The sequence below is a fragment of the Ammospiza caudacuta genome, chromosome 4 (assembly GCF_027887145.1).
Source record: "Ammospiza caudacuta isolate bAmmCau1 chromosome 4, bAmmCau1.pri, whole genome shotgun sequence".
Classification (NCBI taxonomy): Eukaryota; Metazoa; Chordata; class Aves; order Passeriformes; family Passerellidae; genus Ammospiza; species Ammospiza caudacuta.
This window is the reverse complement of record NC_080596.1, coordinates 24575525-24598361: the sequence shown is the minus strand read 5'-3', so window position 1 is coordinate 24598361 and position 22837 is coordinate 24575525. Positions and strand designations below refer to the sequence as shown.

The window sequence follows — 22837 nt, the reverse complement described above, 5'->3', positions numbered from 1 at the left end:
CACAACTCACACTTGGGCTCACTTGTATATAATGGAGTATCCAGAGCCTTAAGCAGAACAGGAATGCTTATAGGAAATAGGAGAAAAGTACTTTCAGGTGTTTCTTCACCTCTGTCAATGTAACTCATGGCCTTTCCTGGAAAAGATTGCTAACCTTACTCCTTTACTTTTCAGTTAGAAAATCTGATGTATCACAGTCATGTTCATCATTTTATTTAAGGATGTTTTTGAGCTGCTTGGGGAAGAGTGAAGGGTTCACAAACATCTAACAACTGACAAAAATCGCATCCAGTTAATACCACAGTTTTTAAAAAGTATTATTTTTGCCCTGGTGGCTTGGTTGCAGCTCACCATGTCTGTGGGAGACTGGGTCAGTTCCAGCAGAGAGATTTTGAGCTAGGTGCATCCTATTTTTCTCTTGGAACCTAGTTCTCTGCTTAATTAACACATCAGCATTTGGGCCAGACTCCAATTGCACAGCTCAGTGGTGCTGTCCTTTTCCTGGCACAGGGCTCCAGTCAGTGCTGGGGCAAAGGAAGAGGAGGCAGGGAGGGCATGGAAGCACAAGAGACATCTCAGCAGGAGGCAAAGCACGGGGCCAGAGTCACTAACCTGACTCCTAAGGAGTCCTTAGGCCAGGGTGTGAGGTACCACTCTTCAAATTTGGGACTTAGCTGTAGGTGGCTGCATGAAACACACTCACATGGACTCCTGCTGGGCGCCCATGCATGACCAGAGTTTGGGCTAAGCTCCAGTTGAGTGTTGTGGCCAGAAAGGGAACTGAGGAGCCTGGGAGGCTTGGTGCCTCAATTCTGTCCCTGGTGTTCAGGAGATGAAAGCTGAAATCCTTGCTTTTGCATATGTTTCCTCATGCCAAGCACGAGATTTGCAGCCATAGAAGACACAGAACAGAACCACAGCCACACACGGAGTACTGCACAAGTTGCCTTGCCCAGTAATTCCTCTGGGCTCTGAGACCCTGGACTAGATCTGGCAAAGCAGGAATCACTACAGTCTCCCCTTCCTTAGGAGCAAGTGTGCTAAGAAACAGACTCTGCAGAAGAGCACTGTCATCCCCTGGATAAACTTTTGTTCCAATTTTTGGCTTCCAGGAGAAGGCAAGCATCTTGTCTGATGTCTCCTACTGAAGCCAGTCCTTCCCTAGTCTAAGAAAAGGGCCAAAGTCATCCAATGTTGACTTTTCTTCAGGGTCTTTTTAAGCTTTTTTCTGTGGAGTCACTGGACTGTGACTCCTTTGAGCAAGAAGTCAAGTCATGAAACAGAAGAAATGCAGAAGGTGGGTAGAAAGAGAAAATAAGCTGGGTGGGAATTTAAGAATGCTTGCCAGCCATACAAGAGACAACAGGTAAGTACCTGCAAATCTGTAAAGTACTGATTTAGCTCTTATGTTCCAGTGAGTGTTAAGTGCAAACATTTTGGTTGGTATGCTGCTTGCTCTGACAGATCTGTTGAACTTTTGAAGCATCTGTAGTTTTAGACTTTTTGAGTCCTCACTAGGTAAGAATAGGCAAAAGTGATCAAAACATGATCAAAAAGCTACACAGATGTGGCTTCAAGTGTCTCACATGCTACAGGATAGTCATGGTAGCAAGAGGGCAATATGCACCTCAAAAAGAAGCAAGGATGCAGCCCTGTTTCTTTTTGGCTTGGTTTTTAAATGAAAAACATGCCTAAGTATTCTTTGATTGGCTTATAACCTTTTTTTTTAATGTCCTGAATTTTTCTGAACCCCCTTTTTTCCATTCCTGTCTCAGCTACGGGAATCTTGCACTGTGAATCACAAGAACTGAAGCTAAGAAGTGTCCTGTTACATGAATATTCCATGAGCCAAAAGGAAAACAGTTGTGTGTTATTTAAGCTGTCAACAGTGCTTCTACCTGTTGCCAGCTAAGAGCAGGAGGGGCTGGGTGGTAAGGGCTCTCCCTTTTCTGAAGAATCTGTTTACTCAACAGCTTGAAAGGCTCAGGTGAACAGGACAGATTCCAACTGTGCTGAAGGTGGCAGCGCATTCAGGCCTGCCTGGGATGGCTGGGGGCCAGCAGTGCCTGCAGCAGGAATTGCACAAGTGGGTGCACAGATCCTCTGTGCTCTGGAGAGGTCTTTGACCCATGTGCCAGCAGCTGCTGCTCTCTTGGACCCCAGGCCAAAGACCTTCAGGGATTTCACCTCCTGTGCCATCAGAGCAGGCCCCTGGCTTGTGATGAGGAGCTGTGTGCAGGCTCGTCTGGAGCCTCCCCCTGCACCCCCTGCCCTGGCACCACCTTTAAGCCCTGGCCCCTGCATGGGTTTCACTGCCTGGCCCTGTACCTCACTGGTCCTGATGTGGCTTCCCCGTGTGCCTGGGGACTGCCTCATCCCTGCAGCCTGGGCTGGTGTTTGGCAGACTCTGGCTGATCCTTTCAGCACTGCAGCATGTGCTCCACTGGTACTGCACCTGGATACCACTTCCATTGCTGAGAGACACCTTTGGGTTAGAAAAATGTATTTATTTGCAATATGGAGTTTTGGTGTTGCTAATGCATAATTGATAAATGTTGTAATTAGGCATTACATTACAAATAAGGCTGTATTATTTCAGTAATACAAATAATTAATTCAATAATGCTCATTATAAACGCACACGAAACTCTAAGTGTTCATTAGAGCACATTTTTTAAATTTAAAATTATTAAGTGAGATGAAACAGGCCACCCACCTCCTCTATAAATTGCTTCTTGCAAGATGCTTTTGCTCAGGGATGAGTCCAGATTAACATGTTCTCAGGCAATATCTTTGCACTCAATTAAGGAGGTGTGTTGTCCCAAACATGGGCTTTTGGGCATCCTGCCTGCCCCAGCACAATGAGACAAATGTGATGGAATATACATTGAAAGCAGCCCTTCTAGAGCTGCATCACTGCTTTGCTATTATGCAGCCTGCTATTATTACACCCTGTTATACAGCTGTGTTCCAGCTGCAGGTGTGGGATAAGCCCTTAGGTGTGCCTGGGAATGGTGGCCTGGAAGCCCCTGCTTGAGCTCTGTTTTGAATCCAGGCAGCTGAACTACGCTCAGCACATATTCTCTTTTCACTGGTGACTCTGGGAAATGAGAATCAATTCTTGCTTTTCACCGTGTGCTTCTCTGCCCAATGACTGCATCAAACTTTGGAGTGGTCATCTTCTTCAGAAGGTTCAGGGCACGCTCTGGAAACACCCTGAAAGAGACAGTAACATGAAATTAAAAGTGGGATAGAAAGTTAAATGATGGGAAAAAATGTCACTGCAGGTGAGGGAAGAGCTGGTCTGGTGCTGGGATTCATAAAGTTAGAGGGTTTTGAGAAAATGGTAAAAAGAGCAAGTGTCAGGCAGAAGTTTTGTTAGCATTGTACATATAGCAAAAAAGTTTTCTAAGTAGTAGAGCAGACGTGACAAATAACAGTAGACTTTAAGATCCCTGTGCTTTATCTCTTATGAACCAGTTTTTGTTTTAACTACCAGTACATGTGTTTCATACAATTAGATAGAATTCTTGTCAATATGTTTTACTCTATGTGTAATTAGCTAAAATCTAAGCTAAAATACTTTTATGCTGTACTATAATACAACACCTCCTTAACATTTCCTGTAAATCAGCAAGCTGTTAACATCCTGTCTCCATTATCCTAACAATATACTGAGACTAATGTGCTGAATAAATAGCTCATGTCACTAGTCCAAATTTGCTCCATCTCTGTTCGTGATTGTAAATAGTTTGCCGGCAGCAGTCTGGCAGCAGAATGCATGCACACATATAAACTGAGGCTATGTGTTAAACTGGGCATTACTTCCATAGCTCCCACCAATCTCTGACTAATTAAAGTCTACTCTTGGCCTTTTAGGACAGTTCCAATGCCAAGTATCTGTGGGCAGTATGTGAACTACAGTATTGCTGCAGGAACCAGGAAGTTTTAATATTGTACAGATGTAGATAAGTATTACATGTCATGCTCTGAAAAGCAGTAGGCCTGTGGAAGGATGAGATTTTAAAACTGAAGTGCAGTTTTCACTCCTAAGATTCCTCCTTTTAAAGAGCTTTGTCTCTTTATTTCCCTGTCCTAAATTATGACCAAAAAAGCAAAGTTATTCTAAGTGCTTTGACAGCATCAGTTTTGACTTGCCTATGCTTCTGCAGACTTGCACTCTCAACAAGCAGTTCTTGGGGTTGCAAAAGGATTTAAAATATTTTTACCGCTGTCTGGTGTTTGGTTTAGCAAACAAGAAGCTACCAAGTGTTTCATGAGATACTATAGGATTTAACGGAGAATCTAACTAAGTTGGTAAGATGGAAATTCCAGATTTGGAACTGGAGCTCTGGTAAAAACACCTCCTCAAAAGAGCAGCTGCACTGGATAATTAAGTTGTATGGGAGGATAAATCTTGCTTTACATACAGAGAGCAGTACGGTCCTTTTGAAGCAATGTTCTCAGCCTCTGTGCCCTCAGTGCTGACATAAAGAAACAAACACTACTAAGCAGCAGGTCCTCAGCTCTTTCTGGAACTTCTGCTGACTCAGAGGTTACAAGTTTGAACCTTGTATACTCAGGTAGTATTGTTGTTTCCACATCCATTGTTTAATTTTGCTTTGTACTTACATTTCAGAAAGCAAAGCAATGTTTAGCTGTGGTGGAACGAAAACCATTTTCTGGTTGGTCACTATTCCTTCCATCAAAGCCTGTACAACTTCTTCAATCTCCAAAATCTTTCCAAGCCTACACAGGAAAGCAAACAGGTAAGAGCTGCAGTGATAAAAAGGAGTGGTACCAGGTCATCTGGGAGGCTTCACAAATGTACAAACTCAGGTAATTCAAATGCAACAATTACATGGGTTAAAGGACATTGCAGACTTTCTTTAGTTAATGATACAAACTGTTGTTATACAGCCAGCTGGAACAGAGGCCTAAAGCTGGGGATAATATGCAGTGCCTTAATGCAAAGAAGGAAAGGCAGGAATGCAGAGTATTGAGAGTTACCTTGTACTGGGGTTTTTGACAAATCCAGTGTTTATAAAAACAGGACAAAGGCACGTTGTTTTGATTCCATCCTTTCCAAGGGCAGACAGCTCCTCTGTCAGAGCTTTATGAAATCCAACTGCAGCAAACTTGCTTGAGCTGCAGAAAGGGAGGAAGTACAAATGAGAAGGCAGAAATCCTATTTCCACCTTTCTACCACTGCAAACGGCCTAAACCATCATCTGCCTCTTAGTTGCTCAGGTGCTGTTTAAGGTAATGGCTAGGGGAGGGGTGAGGACTGGTGCACCTCTGCTCTACCTTGTATCCTAACCCATACCCCTTATTTTCACTATGGGCTCTCTATCCCTCTACCCCTCTTTCTGCTCCTTGCTATGTGGAGACAAACCCCTCCAAATAATAAAATCCATCTGAGAGACAGGGCAGGGACTATTCTAACTGTGCCTGTGCCAGAATGTAGTGGTGGATTAGATATTGAAACTTGTGGATTAATTGTGCAATGCACAGCAGGTATCTCAAAAAAGGGCACTTTAGCTGCAAACAGACAGACAAACGTTAGGAATTCTTAGAAAACTGCAACTGAAGCGCATCAATCCATGGACATCTTGTTTTTTCACATGAGAGAAGATTCCTAAAAGTAATGCAGCCTGAATCTCCAAAATTAGGAAAGATGAGCAGGGTACAAATGGAGATTAACCTGCTACTGTTTATTGTACCACACAGGAGCATCTTGTAACAATTTTGTGTGACTTTTGAAATAGAGAAGCATTATGCAAGCAGAACTGAAGAACAACCTGCCGTGGAAATAGGTATGGGCCTGAGGTTTGAATCAACTCCAAAAAAGGAAAACCACAGAATCAGTTTATTGACTGCTATGGATTTGGCAGCATAATCCCAGTAAAATTCCTGGCTGAAGTGAGTGACTCTCTAAGAAGGAGTATTCCTGGGAAAAGATTGTTCTAAGAAGGAGTGTTCCTGGGGAAGACTGCTGCAGCTGGAGCTGCCATTATGGAAGACTTGATGTGATGCAGGATGGCAACACACAGTCTAATGGGTTTTTGTGCCTGCACTGTGATTTTCCTGACACCTTTCAAGGAGAAAAGCAATTTGATGTCATGATGGCAGAAGGTCGGGGGGAAGGTCAGCAGGGAGGACCTCATGGTGGGAGGCTGTTATAGGACACCCAGCCAGGACAAACAGGCAGATGAGGTGCTCTGCAAGCAGCTGGCAGAAGCCTCATGGTTTCCAGCCCTTCAACTTGCCAAATGTCTGCTGGAAATACAACACAGCAGAGAGGAAGCAGCCTAGGAGGTTCCTGGAGTGTTTGGAAGACAAACTCCTAACATAGCTGGTAAGAGAACCTACTGGAAGAGGTGCCCTGGTAGACCTGTTGTTTGTGAACAAAGGACTGGTTGATGTGGTAGTTGGTGGCAGTCTTGGGCAAAGGGACCACGAAATGTCAGAGTTTTCAATAGTGAGTGAAGTAAAGAGGGGCACCAGAACTTCCACCTTGGATTCTGGTGGGCAGATCTTGGCCTTGTTTAGGACACTGATTGACAGAAGGGTAAAGAAGTCCTGAAGGGTAAAGGGGTCCAGGAAGGCTGGATACACTTTAAAAAGAAATTGTGAAATATTCAAGAGCAGCCCATCTCCATATAGTTGAAAGACAAGTGGTCAGGGAAAAAAGACCAGCCTGGTTAAACAGAGAACTTAGGCTGGAACTCTGGGGTAAAAAACCAATTTATTCTTTCCAGATGGAGGGTCAGATAACTTGGGAGGACTATAAAGATGTTGCAAGGTCATGTAGGGAGAAGATCAGAAGGACCAAAGCCCAACTAGAACTTGGCCTTGGAGACAACAAAAAAGTTTTCTATAAATACAGCAAAAGGAGGGTCAAGGAATGTTTCCATCATTTGTTGAATGCAGAAGGTAGTGTAACAACAGCGGATGAGGAACAGGCAGAGGAACTTCATACATTCTTTGTCTCAGTCTTTAATATTGTCCAGTTGTCCCTCAGGATTCTCAGCTCCCAGAGCTGGGAGTTAGTGACAGAGAGCTGAGGGAAGGGCTCATAATCCAGGAGGAGATGGTTAGTGATCTGCTGTGCCAACTTGACACTCAAAAATCTATGACCTTTGATGGGATCCATGCCAGAGTAATGAGGGAACTGTTGAAAAAACTTGCCAAACCATTTTCAATCACCTACCAGCAGTCCTAATTAACTGGACAAGTTTCATCTGTCTGGCAGTTAGCAAATGTAATACCCATCCAAAAGGTTGGAAGGATTGTCCAGAGAATTGCAGGCCTGTAAGCTTAACCTTGGTTGTGGGCAAGGTTATGGAAGAGATCATCCTGAGTACCATTTCAAGGCACACACAGGACAACCAGGGGATCAAGCCCAGCCAACATGGATTTTTGAAAGGAAGGTCCTACTTGACCTACCTGATCTCCTTGTATGAAAAAGTGGCCCACCTAGTAGATGAGGGGAAGGCTGTGGATGTCTGTCCAGGGTCTATCTAGACTTCAGTAAAGTGTTTGACACCATCTGCCACAGCATCCTCCTAGAAAAACTGAGTGCTTGCAGCTTGGGTGGGTGGAGTCTTCAATGGGTAAAAATCTGGCTGGATGGCTGGGCCCAGAGTGCTGTGGTGAATGGAGATAAATCCTTTGGGCAGTTGGTCACCAGTGGTGTCCCCAGGGCTCCACCTGGGGCTTGTCCTGTTTAACATCTTTGTGGATGGTCTGGACACGGGGATCAAGTGCACCCTCAGTAATTGTGCAGAAGACACTGAGCTGATGTGCTCAGGGGATGGAAGGCTCTGCTGGAGACCTGGACAGACTCCATCAGTGGGCTGAGGACACAGCTGCAGGAAGCTCAAGAAGGTGAAGTGTCAGGTTCTGCACCTGAGCCATGCAGTGATACAGACTGGGTGAGGAATGGCTGGGGACAGAAAGGGACACCTGGGGTGCTGGCTGACAGCAGCTGAACCTGAGCCAGTGTGCCCATGTGGCCAAGAGGGCTGATGGCACCCTGGCCTGGGTCAGCCAGCAGGACAGAGAAGTGGCTGTTCCTGCACTGGGCCCTGGTAAGGCCATACCTCGAGCGCTGTGTCCAGTTCTGGGCCTCTCACTTAAAAAGGACATTGAGGAGCTCCAGAGTGTCCAGAGAAGAGAAACAAGGCTCCGGAAGGGTCTGTAAAACATGTCTTAGGGGAATGGCTAAGGGAGCTGGGTTTGTTTAGTCAGGACAAGAGTAGGCTCAGGCCTCATGGCTGTCTACAACTCCCTGAAAGAGGGTTGGATGGAGGTAGGGTCAGTCTCCTCTGCCATGCCCGCGGTAAGAGGAATAGAGGAAATGGTTTTAAACTGAGACAGGAGAAATTCAGATGAGATATTAGAAAAAAATCTTCTCACTATTAGGGTGATCAGGCACTGGAATAGGTTCCTCAGGCAGGTGGGGCAGTCACCATTCTGCAGATGTTTAAGAGGTATTTGGATCTGGCACTGGGTTGTAGCATCCCATGAACTCTCTCCTCTCAGTCAATTCCCAAGTCCTCTGCCCTGGCAATGGTGGTGACTAACTACCACAGAGTAATCCTCCTGCTGGGAAAAGACAGACTCCCACATGGACTTCCCCTGGTTTCCCCTTTCCCTGTCCCCTCACTGGCTTGCTACCACTGGTGGCCAGCCCCCCTCCTCTAGAGACCAATCCCCTTTGCCCTGCTTTTAGCTCTGCCCCCCCACGCCTTTCCCTTCTTAAGCTGCTGCACCAGGTGCAGAAAGAGCGTGTGGTTGTGCTGTGTCGCTGGGTCCCCTTCGGCCATGCTCTGCTGGAATAAAAGCTTGCAAAAAAGAGCCTTTCTTGCCTCTCTCACTGAGCCAGCTGTGGTGAGTGTTGTGTAGGGATCGGACTGCACTGCCTGAACGTTAACCCAAACTGCTTTTCTACAGGAGAGGTTTGTTGGGAACTGATAATAGGCAGCAGCACCCACCATTCAACACCTGCTTTTTTACTGGATGATGTGGTTTAGGGCCTTACAGTGGCAGTATTGCCTGGATGGTTGGACTGGATGATCTTAAAGGTCTCTTCCAACCCTGATGATTCTATGATACTATTTTACACTCTACAGTCAATGCCACAATGGTAAAAAGATCAAAAGCTCCTCAGTACGGGTTTACTTGACAACATTACAAGAAATCACAGAATAAATACATTCTAAGAAGGAGAAGGGAAGAAGATACCTTTTTTATTAAGCAAAAGTCTGCATTGGTGGGGAGAGAAAACAGGAGAGTCTTTCATTAGTAGATGTGTTACATGACTATTCTTTCGTACAGACATTGCTAACAATTCAGTCAGAGCCAATTACTTGGTACTTCCTGATAGAAAAGATGCAATTAAAAATTTTAAAAACTAAGCAAGCTGATTTCAAAATGACTTACCAATATGCCACCATGAAAGGAGTCACAAAATGACCTGCTGCTGAAGCCACGGTGACAATGTGCCCATAGTTGTTGTTCATCATGACTGGCAGGAAAGCTCTCGTGGTCTTGGAAGTCATTTAAAACAAGAGGCAAATTGCAGGGGGCAGGAAGGAGGAAAAGAACATGGTTTTCTTAGGCATACTCAGCACTGACTCTCAGAGTTATTCCCCACATGGCCAAAGCTCTCCCTAAAGCTCTGATCTGCACAGCACCTCAGATTCCAGAGCCACAGGGATACCTGCTCTCTGACCAGTGGTGCAGCTGGCAACCTGCTCTCCAAAGGCTGCAGCAGTTGGCCATAAACAGGAAATGGTTTTCACATCTTTCCTTTGCTGCTTTTAAGGTTTCAGGTGTCAGCAGAAATGCTGGCAGGGTCTCACCCCAGCACATGAACAATAAACCACTTGTCAATCTGTGGCTTCTCTTTTCTTCTGCCACAAACAAGTCCTGCTGAAGCCCTCCCACCCTGTCAGCCCCACAACACCTCTGACAGAGGCCTTCTGTGCATGCTGCAGGTGAGGCTGTCGGCAGCCAGCTCACATCAGCAAGAAGCCATTCCAGTTTCCCAGCACATAGTCTGCTTGGGTGCCCTGTGCTGTAACAGTTCATTTGGTAATTTCACTGCTAATCATGGTTGGTCTAAATATGCATCCTCATTGACACTCCCAAACAACTGTATATACAGATGGTGGTTGCCCTTACCCACATGTGGCCCAGAATGTTGACTTCAAACATCCTTTCTATCTGGTGGTCCTGAGTTGAGAGAAAGTCGGCAGCTGTAATCACACCAGCATTGTTCACCAGGACAGTCACATCCCCAATATCCTTCTTCACCTTTTAGAGAGAAAACAAAAGCCCAAAATTGTGTCTGTCACTCAGGAGAGGGAAAAAAAAAAAGTAAGGATGGGGAAGATGAACCATGGTTAAATTGTTAACATTGCATCTTCAAGGGAGAGGTAGATCATGCCACATTTCCAGATGTGGCAGGAACATGGCAGTAGAGCTATGGGATCTGGTTTAGATATGATTCTTCCCCATTCATTAATGTCAGTATTTATTGTGTTCCACAAACTGTGCACAGTTTGGACCATGTAGTCACAATTGATGTGGGAAAAGGATTTGTAGAGAGTTCTCAGGGCCTGACAGAAGGTGCTCACAGTATGCATCCGTATGCAAACCGAGACAAGAAATGCTGACTTAGAAACGCCATGGGATAGGACAGATATTGTTGAGACAGAAATGGAGCTAGAAAAAAGCTTCAAAAGATGGCCTTGCAAATAAGACTAGATACTTTGGATAAACAGAACTATGAATCTTGCATTGTATTGGGACCCACGAGGGGTAGTTTTAGATGATGGACTTTAAAGCATCTACAGCATGGTGTGGCAAAAAGCTGATAGGTCAAGAAAGGCTTATAGTGTATTGTAATTAGGAAATAGTTGGCTTCTGATTGTGATGGTGTGAATTATAACATCTGTATTGTCTCACCCTTCTCATCAGACTGAAAATGGAATAAAAGTTCTTAAGATGCCTCTCAGTTGCTCGATCTCTGGGCCAGGAAAAGAGTATTGTCCAACCCTTGGGACCACAGAGGTACAGACTGTTTTGAGGCAGCTGGACCACAGCCATTCCAATAAAGTGTTTCATATGTTCTCAGCGCTATGTTCCTTCCGAGGCTGCAACCCTAGAGAGCAAACTTGGCAAGAGGATGTGATATGCTGGAGCCTCCCAAACAGGATGAGACTGGCTGTGATCTTGGAAATGCTACAGCACTCTGTGTCCAGAGAGCAACGAGGAATGGAGAACTTCCAGGGGCTTGCAGGATTTGTGTGCAACACATCTTCTCTAGTTTTCCTGCCTTCTCTGGAAATCAAGCATGGTTGGGACAGCCTTTGGCCATGCCCCTGCTGCCCTGTGGCAGCAGCTCTCTGGCCACAGAGAGCAACAAATAACTTTCCCATGCCTTTCTGGGGAAGACTGTGAGAAGATGCAAGAAAAGAATGTGAAACAATTCTTATCTTCACTTGCTGGACCTGGTATCGTGAACATGTGGAATGTGTTACTGAGATTTGTTTACCAAAGGGTGGTGCCTTAATTAGCCAATAGTGATGGTGTTTGGATTGGAGTGTCGCAGACGTCTTTTATGAAAAATCCTTTCATTATGATTTTTCCTCCTGAGAAGCTGAGAGGCCTCAGGAACAAAATACAAGCACTGATTATCTGCTTCTGTGGAATGCAACAGGTGGATCTTTGATTGGTCCATGTTGGTTGTTTCTAATTAATGGCCAATCACACCCCAGCTGGCTCGGAAAGAGAGTCCAAGACGAAGTCTTTGTTATCATTCTTTTGCTATTCTTAGCTAGCCTTCTGATTAAATCCTTTCTTCTACTCTTTTAGTATAGTTTTAATGTAATATATATCATAAAATAATAAATCAAGTCTTCTGAAACAAAGTCAGATCCTTGTCTCTTCCCTCATCCAAAAACCCCTGTGAACACCATCACATTGGAGGACAAATTAGGTCTAACTGAATCATACCTGTCTATAAAAGCAATGGGTTTCTTAATAATTATAATAATATAACAAAGAGATTGATCAGCCTTCTGTGAATCATGGAGTCAATGCTAATTATTACCCGGGTGGGGGCCTGTCACAAGGAGACTGCCCCACCTTGTCTGCAGCGCTGTAGATCTCCTCCCGTTTGCTGCAGTCTACCACGAAGGTTTGAACAGTGGCTCCCAGCTTCTGGCATTCTGCTGCCGTCTCCTCAACGCCGTGCTGGAAGAGGCAGAGAGAAAGACACAGCTGTGCACAGCTGTCCCCTCAGCACAGCTGAGCAGCAGAGGCTGAAGATGTTCCTGGATTGAGCAAGCACTGCCCAGCCCCTGAACAGTTCACAGCCACCCAGGGAAAGAGCTGTAGATGGTTTTGCTGAGAGGACAGGCATTCCAGCTGGAAATTTAGGATCCGCATGTAGTGACAGCCAGAAAGGCAGGGTGGCAACAAGAGTGAGTTTGGCTTGGTAAGGCAGACAGAGCAAGGCTGCAGAAAGGGGGCACAGGCTGCCTATCACAGCACAGCAGACAGCACTGTGAGTGTAAACAGCTTGTAAAATACAGGCCTGGCTGGCACCCTGACACACTGGCTCTATGTGTTTCTGTATTTACATGCTGGGTGTGAGAAGAGAGATGCCCTCCACAGTTCACAATGTACAAAAATTTTAATTTCTGAATGACCTTTGATACACACAGGTCAGAAGCTCCCTGAAGTCATTACATCAACTCGTTAAGCCAAAGCAGAAGTGACTTTGTTGTATACCTGTTCCCAGGTGCCAGAAGGCCATGCCAGTGGAACCTGTGCAGTGAAAAGCTCTAGGTCATAAATAGCCTGGGTCAGCAGTGCCTCTGTTGGGGTGACTGGGCAGCTGTCCTCAGCATCAGCTGCTGTTTAATGCTGAGAGCCCCCAAGAAGGAGCCCTTGTCAAGGCACTTGGGTTGGAGGAGCATACTCCTAAATTCTCTGGAATCCACAGCCTCCCTTGATACTGTGTTTCAGTTTGTGCTGACACCCACGCTTACAATCTACTTCCCATCTCTAAAGCCAGGTGTCGCTCGCTACTAAATTTATACCTAAATCTCTCCATTCCATCCAGTGAACATCAACAATTTTCTGTTTCATTGCAGCCCTGCATGCACTGCAGCGGTGCCATGCCTCCTTCCAGCCCTCCAAAGTCTGGTCTTAGGCATAATGGGTACCATTAACAGACACTGAAAATGTTCAACACTATCTTCCCTGTTTATCCATCCTCTCACACAGCTTGTCTCAGGTTTGATGTATTTTTGTTTGTGGAAGGCTAGGTTCTGTTTTGCAGCTTCATGATGAACTCCTTTGCTGACCCAGCGTGTCAGAAACAGAAAACCCAGCCTCTCACCCACCCTGTTGCACCTACACCCAGCACTTGGCCTGGATTCCTTCAGAATGCCAGGCTGCATGTTTGTATCTGCCCGTCTTCCACTTGCCACGGTTTTTCCATTCCATTCAAATAATCTGAAATAAAGAGCTTGGGCCGGTGTAAACATTTAGAGAGATGCCACCTACGCGTGCAGCTGCCCAAAGGGCAGCCGGGCTCACATACAGCCCGGCACAGGGATGCTGCTGCTGCTGAGACTGCAGAGAAAACACATCTCCCAGCATTGCACACAAAACACCCGAGGCTACAGAGAGAACAAATGAAGGCAGACCTGCTGCTCTTTGCAAACAGCCTTCTGGTATCAGCGGGCTTTCTCTGCCAGCCCAGGCAGCAGCTGCACCAGCAGCTTCCCGAGCACTCCTTTCCCTGTCGCAGGGGCTCTGCCGGCTGTTGCCTGCTCCCTCCCGAGTGGCACCGAGGGACTGTGGGACCAGAGCCCCACATGCTCTGCTGCAAGCGGGGCCAAATCCTCTCCTGGCGCTCGGCATCCCAGCCGGAGGAGCCGAGCGGGAGCCGATGGGAGCGGGCTGGAAGGGGCTGGGCGATGAGGACGCGATGTGGTGCTGCCCTTCTTACGCGCCTAAATGCCCCGTGGACTCGGAGGTCATACGGAGCGAGGACATGAGTGTGTCCATTACCTTGTTGATGTCCCACAGGACCAGCCTGCTCTGGCGCTTGACGAACTCCAAGGCGGTCGCTCGCCCGACGCCATGGCCAGCGCCCGTGATGAGCACCAGCTCCCCGGCGAGAGACTTTCTCCTCACAGGCACGAACAGCTTCACAAAAGCCTCCAGGTAGGAATAGAGAAGCGTGGCCAGGAACAGGAGAAGCTCCAGAAATAGATTCATTGTTTTCCTGGGGCTGTTTTGAGGACCGAACTGCGCTGGAGCCAGCAGCGCCGCCCGCCCCACAGCCTGCCGAGGCCACGCCCCGGGGTTCGGCGCCCAATCAGAGCGTGGCTGAGGGCGGGGGCGTGTCCGTGGGCGGTGCAAGGCCGTGGGCGTGTGGGGGCCCGGCCGCGCCCCGAACCGCGCTGTCGGTTCCTCTTCCGGGTTCCACAGGGGAGGGACAATAACATGGGAAATGGATACTCGTACCTTGGGATAAGGTAGTTGATTAAAGTAAAAGATATAGAAGAGAAAAGGTTATTTTCTATTTCCCCGCGGGAAGCAGGGCTTCCGCATGCACATCGGTCTCTCCGGAAGGCAAGCACTGTAAATAACGAATGCCATCCATTCCCTTCCTTATGTTTTATGTCTGAGGTTTGGGTCAGCTGACCTGGTTGTGTTCCCGTCCAGGATCTTGCTCACTGGTATGGCTGGGAATGCTGGGGACACAGCAGTGATGCTGTGGGAGCGCTGCCCAGCGGCAGCCAAACACGGCTGTGTCACCGACCCTCTCCTGAGTGCCAGCGCACATCCCGGCACTGCGGGGCTGCCCTGGGCACGGAGCTCCGCCCCAGCCAGAGCCGGCACCGGGCGCTGCCCCTGATGCCTCTCCCGCCAATGCGGGGCCAGTTTGTACAAGCGCGGGGCGGCACGAAGCTGGACCAAGGGGCGGGATCAAGGGGAGGCATCCTGCAGCGGGCAGCCTCGTATCGCAGGCCCAGCGCCCCGGCCCGGCCCCGGCCCGGCCCCGGGGCTGAGGCGGAGGCGGGATCGCTGGCGGTGCCGGCGCGGCGGGGCCGATGCCGCTGCCGGCCGGTGCTCTGCCTCGGGTGGTGATCGTGCTCTCGTTCTCCGTCCTGCTGAGGGCCCGGGGCGCTGCCCAGCGCCGCCCCGCCCACAGGTACGGCGGGCTGTGGCGGTGGCCGTGGGAGCCCGGATCGCGTCCCGGTGTCGCTGCCCGCGGTCGGCGGCCCGTTCCGCCGGGAGCAGCTCGGCCGAGATCCCGGAGCTGCCGCTTGGCCGGAGTGTGCGGTGTCCCGCAGGGTGTCCCTCTGGGGGAAAGGCAAGCGGAGCTGTCCCTTAAAAGTGATGTAACGGAAAATACAAGAGCGGGTTTGCCCTTTCCCACGTCTCTGTTAAAGGTTTTTGTTGTGAACTTCAGGCATTTCGTGAGTTGAATATTAGGAGGACTTTCTTCTAATTCCATTAGACGTTGGAATGGGCTGCGCAGGGAGGTGGTGGGATCACCATCCCCAGAGGTGTTCAAGGAAAGACATGGTACAAGCACGACCATGGTGCTTGTACCATGGTCGTGTCACCAGTACCATGGTCGAGGTGACACGACGGTATTTGTTCATAGTTTGGCATAATGATCTCAAAGGTTTTTTCCAACTTAATTGATTCTGTGAAAGACCTGAGTCTATTCCACTTGCTGTATTGTACTTTAAAGACTGGGGATTAAAGAGCATGTTAAAATATAATGAATTGAGATGTTATTTTTCTTTTAGTAATTTATCTGCTAGCTGTTGGTCCCGTCTTCATCCTGCAAACATGTTCAACAGCTATAATGTGAAGTTCCACCACAGAAAAGCTCTCACCTCCCCATATCCAGGATCACACATTGAGCGTAGCCAAGTTCCTGAAGATAAAGTGGGCTGGCTGACTGAGTGGGAAGATTATAATCCTGTGGAGTACACTGCAAAGTCTGTTTTGGCCAGACCCAATTGGGCAGACCCCCAAATCAAGTGAGTAGAAATGGTGGCTCTTTTCCCCTGAGAACATGAAAGGAGGAAATAATCATGAATTGAGTTAACAAGATCATCCTAAGTGATGTGTAATTCTACAGTGATGTGTGAAAATTAAGATTTAGGAAAGTGGTAGTTAGAGAACTGAGTACTTTGGATTGTTGTGAAGGTTTTTGATGCATGATTTTACTGAGCTGATGATTGAGATTAGAATAATGGACAGCTATTGATGCTGTGCACATGTTTCTCTGTGTTGTGAGCCAAATAAAAATTTAATTCTCTTTAAGAATTTGGAAGAACATTTTAGTGATACACTTGTTTGTTTATTTATGGTTGGGATGCAACATGAAAAAAGAAAGTGTAATTGTAGTTTTTTAAGGGAGCGCTCTGACTCAGGAAATGTGAAAGGTTGTGACTGTGTAACAATGTAGGTGTCAGTTCTTCTGTCTCGAGTAACAAGGGATAAGACAAGAGGAAATAGCCTCATGTTGTGCCAGGGGAGGTTTAGATTGGATATTATGAAAAATTTCTTCTCCAAGAAGTTTATCAGGCACTGGAACAGGTTGCCTAGGGAACTGGTGAAATCACTTTCCCTGGAGGCATTTAAAAGATATTTGGATGTGGCACATGGGGGCATGGTTTAGTAGTGGGCTTGGCAGTGCTGCATTGAACTTGGTGATTTTAGGTGTCTTTTCCAACCAAAAGGATTCTGTGATTCTACACCTCTAATCTTAACAAAAACACTTTTGAAACACTTTGTCTAAGTGAAGATTGAGAGAGATGCAATATTAAATACTTTAGTTCTGCACTTTTGCCTGCAGAGCTAAATACAGAGGGTCTGTAATCAGAAAAGCTTAGGACTTCATAGCCTCCTTTAGAAAAGGGAGGGCCTGCAACTCCAGTTCTAGTAAAAACTGCTCATCCACACTCAAAGGGGTGCTGCTGGTCTGATGGCTGGCATACAAGCTTTTGTGTTTTGTAATTTGTCTCTGTTAAATTCTTATTCGCTGCACAGTGATGAAGGTTTTTCTCCCAAATTCAATGAGAGAGATGGAGAAGTGGAGAGGAAGAGTCTGAATGGCTTGTATGTGGTCGAAAATGGGAGACCCCGGTGAGTGTGGGGTTTTGTTTGTGTATTCATTTTAGTGGTGCAGTTTCAGTGCTCTTACAGGTCCGTCAGTTCCAATACATGGTACCTACTAGGACAAAGCCAAGAGAGAAAAATGGAATCTATTTTGAGAATCTGAGTTGGTGAATGAGAAGAACGTGTTGTGTCTCTCACCCTTTAAAGCATGTATGTGCTTTTACACAAAATATGTGTTGCTGTCCTTCCCTTTTTTGTTATTTAATCTTGATGTGTGTTTTTTTGAGTTTGTTTCAGTTGGGTTTTTTGTTTGGTTTTTCTTTTTTTTGTAGAATGTTTTGAATGTGGGGAATAAACACATTTAATTGGAAATTTAGCAGAAAATAAACTCCTTTTTGTTTCAGCTGGTCCTCAGAGGTCAGAGGAGCTGGGTGTGGCTGGGCTTAATTTCCAGTTGGAACCAGTTCAGGACTACATGAGTCATGTACTGTGGCATTTGTTTCAGCAATCCAGTGGGAAGGACTGGCCTCACTGGCCGAGGATTGTTAGGGCGCTGGGGACCAAACCATGCTGCTGATCCTGTTGTAACCAGGTAAGGGGCGGGTAACTGCAAGGTACCCTGCTCTAGAGAAAAAACCCATGCATTTCACTTCTTCTCTGCTTCTCTGGGCAAGGTATTAGTTTTCATGGCCATTTTTTCTGTTTGTAAGCCCATTCTGCTTTTGTTAATGTAAGAAATACTAACTTGACTTAGTCTATGACAGGAGGAGGTAGGATTAGGATGCTCTTTTTTCACTGTATGCTTTGTTTTGATGTGCTTTTTCAGCAGGATGTGTGTGTACATGCTAACCATTTTACACAAAGTATTCAGAAAAGATTTTGTGGTTAACAGAAGTGAGAGTTAGAGGGTGCCATGCCGAAGACAGAAACATTGTGGAAAATCATCCTGATGCATTTCACTCCTTCCCTTTCCCTGAAGGATGCCAATGCTACTGAAGTGCTTCCTTGAAAGTGAATGCTGGAATTTTTAAAAAATTTATTTATTTCTTTTAATTTTTTTTTTTAGACAGATTTTTGCTCTGCCTATTGGTAGTTCTTAGTTCTTTGCTGAAGGTGATGGTGACTGCTTGTGGCTTTATCCTGGTGCTGCTGCAGTTTGTGTGACCATTTTGTTCCAGCAGAAACATTCTCATCCTCTTAGTATGAATTATGACAAGTGCAGTTGGAGAGCTTTCAGAGGAGCTGCTGCCACCAGCCTGGCTGCAGAAACATACCTCATGGCCATTTTCTGCCCTTTTGGCTGAGGAAAACCCTCATTGTTCCATCCTTGGTTGCTATCCTGCTGGATGGCACTTGTTGGTTGCCTCAGCTGTTCATTCTCTGCTTTTTTTGTCCCCACACAGATTGCAGTGCCTTGCTCTTCCTCTCTCAGGCCCAGGTGTCAGGAAGCAGCAAAACATATTCTTGTTTATCATTTTCTGCAGGTGGAAAAGGGATGGAAGTGGCAATAAAGTTGCTCATCCAGTTTCTGGCAAGAACATCTTGCAGTTTGTAGCCATCAAGAGGAGAGACTGTGGGGAGTGGGCCATTCCAGGGGTAAGGACAAAGCTTCAGAGGCAGCTGGCATTTCCCTGCTGGTGAAGCCATGAGACAGATATGGCACATGTGTGATGCAAGTGGGTGTAATATACTAAGAGCTAGGAGTTAAAATGTGTAGAGTCTGAGGGATAGCATTGTTTTGTTTGTTTGTTTCCCCCCATCCAAGGGAATGGTGGATCCAGGGGAAAAGATCACTGCTACACTGAGGAGAGAATTTGAGGAGGAGGCCTTGAACTCTCTGCAGAAATCTCCTGAGGAGAAAGCAAAATTGGAGAAGCAGCTCCAGAAGCTGTTCAGCCAGGAACACTTTGTGGTGAGCTCTGTGTCTCTTGTGGTAGCCTTTTGAGCTGTGCATGTAACTCATAGCTGTATAAAACCTGAAGAAGTGCAGTGAAATGAAAATATGTTGTGATGCGCCTCTTCTTGGGGTGTAGGGAATTGAAGGGACTGTCGAAAACTCTGTAAGGGCAAATGTCTCAGAAGGAAAGAAAAAAAGTATGACTGATTCCACCTTGTTTGTTTTGACACTGAGCTGGTTCTGGTTTGTTCGGGCCCTTATAGGTGTACAGAGGATATGTGGATGACCCTCGTAACACTGATAATGCCTGGATGGAGACAGAGGCTGTGAACTATCATGATGAAACAGGTAAATATCTCCAGGCACGCTCTTAGTTGCCTTTTACTCCATATGTTGGTTTGAAATTGGGGCTGTTGTTGAGCTGAGAATGGCAGTGAAATCAGGGGAGCATGAAAGTCAGGTGTAAAATATGGGACTAGATTCTTAAATTGATCTGTTACCTTGGACTCCCATTTTTCACCTGTAAGATAAATCAATCTACCTAGATGTTTCTGGTGTGTTCAAGCCAGAGACTTCATGCAATGACATTTCCACTGAATTTGGGATAGTGGGTGCCAGTTGTCAAGTTTCACATGTCACTGGTCCCAAATTTATTTGTCCCCCGAAGTAAAGATAGTGTATCTTTGGCCTCTGTTTCCAATACAGAAGAGAAAAGCATTTCCTTGGTTGTTGTTTATGAAGTCCTGAGATCCTTTTTAAAAACAGAGTGAAAACTTGGAGAAAAAAAGCAATTCAGAAGCAAAGGCATCCCCTTTTTAAAAACTAGTATTTTTTATTTTGGGGCCTTCAGTAAAATTTCAATTCTTTTTCATAAGCGTATATAAGTTTTAGAATTCAGTTTGTCCTGTAGAATAGTATGTGAGAAAAGGAGCAGCCAAATATTAAGCAAACAAGCAAAAATCCAGGCAGATGTATTGGCTAAACTTGGGTGATAAGTACATGTTGTCATGATGGTTTCCAGTAACTTTTCATGCTGCTGGTGATATCCTAGGAACGATGACAGGGTGTTAAGACCATTTCTGCCGTTCCGATTTGCCTTAAAATAGTGCAAGTCTGAAAAAGGTTTTGGCAGAGATTCAGTGAGAGATTGAGTTGTTTTTTCTCTGAGAAGCTTTTGAAGGTTGCTGCCTGTGAAGGAGCATTGGAAAGGCAGAACTAACAGAATGTGAGAGGGGAAAGGGCAGGAAGAAAAGATGCAATAGCGTGTTCTAACTCTCATTTTGTGAACAGGTGAGACAATGGATAACTTGCCTCTGGAAGCAGGTGATGATGCTGGAGTGGTGAAGTGGGTTGACATCAGTGAGAAGCTTGAGCTGTATGCGAGTCACAGCTACTTCATCAAGCTGGTGACTGAGAAACAGGGAGCCCACTGGAGTGAGGATCCTGGCTCTGAGTGCCACGAGTGATGGAAACTGGGAACTGACAGACTCTGAAAGGAGAATATGTTTTCCAGCCTTGAAACAGATGTCCTTGTCATCCTCAGTGAAAATTCTGTGAAATTCTCCTTGAAACCAGGAGAAACACTGGACAGTGATAAACAGAGGCTTTTTCAGAGACTTCAGATTGCTTCTTTTGATTTCTTAGCTAGTGTGAAATGAGAAGAATGTGGAGCTCTTGCTTTGCTTTCTTGGCTTCATTATTTGCAGCTGTTTCATAATGTCTGCAGATCTGCATGACAGCACTGGCATTCTAACTGGTGGTAGTTCACAGGCTCTTTATTTTTGCACTGATTCCTTTCCAGGAATATGAATCCCTAAGGAATGAGAGACTTGTAGGATAACCTGAATAATGACTTAAGTGCTGCATAATAAAGTGAAATTTCTTTTCTGAGTCATTTCACTTAACATATCTTTGCAGGGATTTTGTACTTTGAGTGATTAGTTTTCACTTTCAATTACTTTTTAGTTTACAGTGTGGCTGGGATTCACATCTGAATGTGTGACTGTGCCTCTGTGTCAGAGAAGTTGTGACTGATTTGAGGAGCTGAATTTTGTGGTTCCTTTTCTTCTCACGGCTTGTGGGGTACAGTACAGCTGTTGTGGAGACTGCATCATCAACAGAATCACTGGAAAGAGCAACCTTGAAATATAATCTTGTAAATTGTGCTGGTTTCTTACCATACAGGTGATGTGAATAACTTGCAGTCTGGAGGCTGATGGGGGCTTTCTGTAGCATTTGTGCTGCTAACAGGGGCTGCACAACAGTTGCTGACATTTCTCTCTGTGTTTTTAATCAATTGCTGTTAATTGTGTACTGGTGTCAGGAGTTGGTGACAGTGACAGCTGAAAGTTGATGTTGAGACCTGAGGACTTCAGGAATTTTGATCCATGGGTTGAAGTGAGTTGGTGATAAATGTCATGGTCTGGAATTACCTCGTGTAACAATACTGTGACACACTCATGCACTGTTGAGACTTTATCCACATCCTGCTTAACTAATTAATGTGTTTAGGACTTTCTCCTTTTCAACCCTACCCCTGCCTCCCAATTAGCTAGTGAAACCTGGAGGAGTTATGGGTGTTTATGCAGGAAACCCTGGGAATCTTGCAGAGTTATTAGTGTTCTTTTCAAAGGAAAAGGTAGTGTCAAAAGGTATTAATTTTTCTTTCAATCCTTGCTCACATCTTCCTGCCCATCTGTTTTCTTCTGTGATGTGCTGCACTATGCAGAGTAGACTCCCAGCAGCGTAGTTGGATTTTGAAAGCATGATCCATAAGAGCAGACCCTTCTTAGAGAGTTAGGGGATGTGGATCTGCAGTCTCTATATACAATTTTTAATATCTGTCTTGCATCAGAAAACCACAAAATGTTATGAATCATCACTTCTTCAGATGTTTTGGGTTATTAGTTTACTTCTCAGCTGATAAAAACTGCAGGTTTTTTTTGTAACAACCGCTACCAATCCTTAGAGGATCGACATGCTTGGTAGCGGAAATGTGTTATGAAAAGAGTATTTGTTGTTTATTTTTTCACTGTAGATATTCTGACTGTAGTGATGCTGGAGGAGTACTCGGGTGATAATACTGAGAGTACTAAAGCTGCAAACTAGAGACAGCATAAATTCTTTTTCCTGAAGAAATGGGCATTTGTGGGTTAAAGTCATTACCTTTTGAGGCCAGCTGTGTACTGGCAGTGTACTTGCAGTTTGAGAGCTGTGTTTTTGCCACCCAACCCTGTGTGGGGTAAACAAAAGACAGAGCAAATAAGCAGGTGGCTGCAGCCAGGCTGGAAAAGTGCTGTCAAAATTACTTTCTCTTCCAAGATATTTGACATCCCAGGGAAAGGATCTTTTCCAAATGGAACTAGCATAGAGAATGTGCTTTTGTACATGCTGTCCAGGCTGAGTTATTTACACTGCTGTGTAATGTTGCAGAATGTGAAGTGAGCAACAAGTCAGGATTATGGAAAAAAAATGGCAGTGCTAGGAAGTAATCTCTGGTTTGTGTAAGAAGTCATTGTGTTGAAAATAATCACAGCTAGCTTAATTCATTGTATCCCAGGGCATCAGCCTGGCACTGGACTACGATTATCAGCCTTTGCTGGTTCAAGAGCAAATTAGCAGAGAGGATGGGACTTCCACTATTTAAGCTACCAAAATAGTATTTCTCACTCCCATCTTCTTTTTTTTGGAGACATGACATGGTACAGGTGAAAGGTGTTTGCTGATCCTTTGTGGGAATAGCATTTGGGGCTTTTTCCTTAAAGC

General features: G+C 45.7%; 2 protein-coding genes across 2 annotated transcripts; one reads left to right on the top strand and one right to left on the bottom strand.

Annotated features, from left to right (window-relative positions):
* Positions 1-2486: 2486 nt before the first annotated feature.
* On the bottom strand, positions 2487-14454 carry LOC131556570 (17-beta-hydroxysteroid dehydrogenase 13-like). Its single transcript, XM_058803264.1, has 7 exons — positions 14098-14454; positions 12160-12267; positions 10192-10323; positions 9448-9554; positions 5011-5148; positions 4633-4749; positions 2487-3216 (listed from the first exon to the last, which is right to left on the bottom strand). Exons 1-7 carry the CDS (start codon positions 14305-14307, stop codon positions 3129-3131), a joined length of 900 nt encoding a protein of 299 aa, XP_058659247.1. The 5' UTR covers positions 14308-14454; the 3' UTR covers positions 2487-3128.
* Positions 14455-15031: 577 nt separating this feature from the next.
* Positions 15032-20976, top strand: NUDT9 (nudix hydrolase 9). The gene is made up of 8 exons (XM_058803842.1): positions 15032-15247; positions 15855-16091; positions 17107-17202; positions 17681-17767; positions 18660-18771; positions 18941-19087; positions 19336-19420; positions 20363-20976. The coding sequence occupies exons 1-8, from the start codon at positions 15147-15149 to the stop codon at positions 20536-20538; spliced, it is 1041 nt and encodes a 346-aa protein (XP_058659825.1). The 5' UTR covers positions 15032-15146; the 3' UTR covers positions 20539-20976.
* Positions 20977-22837: the final 1861 nt, after the last annotated feature.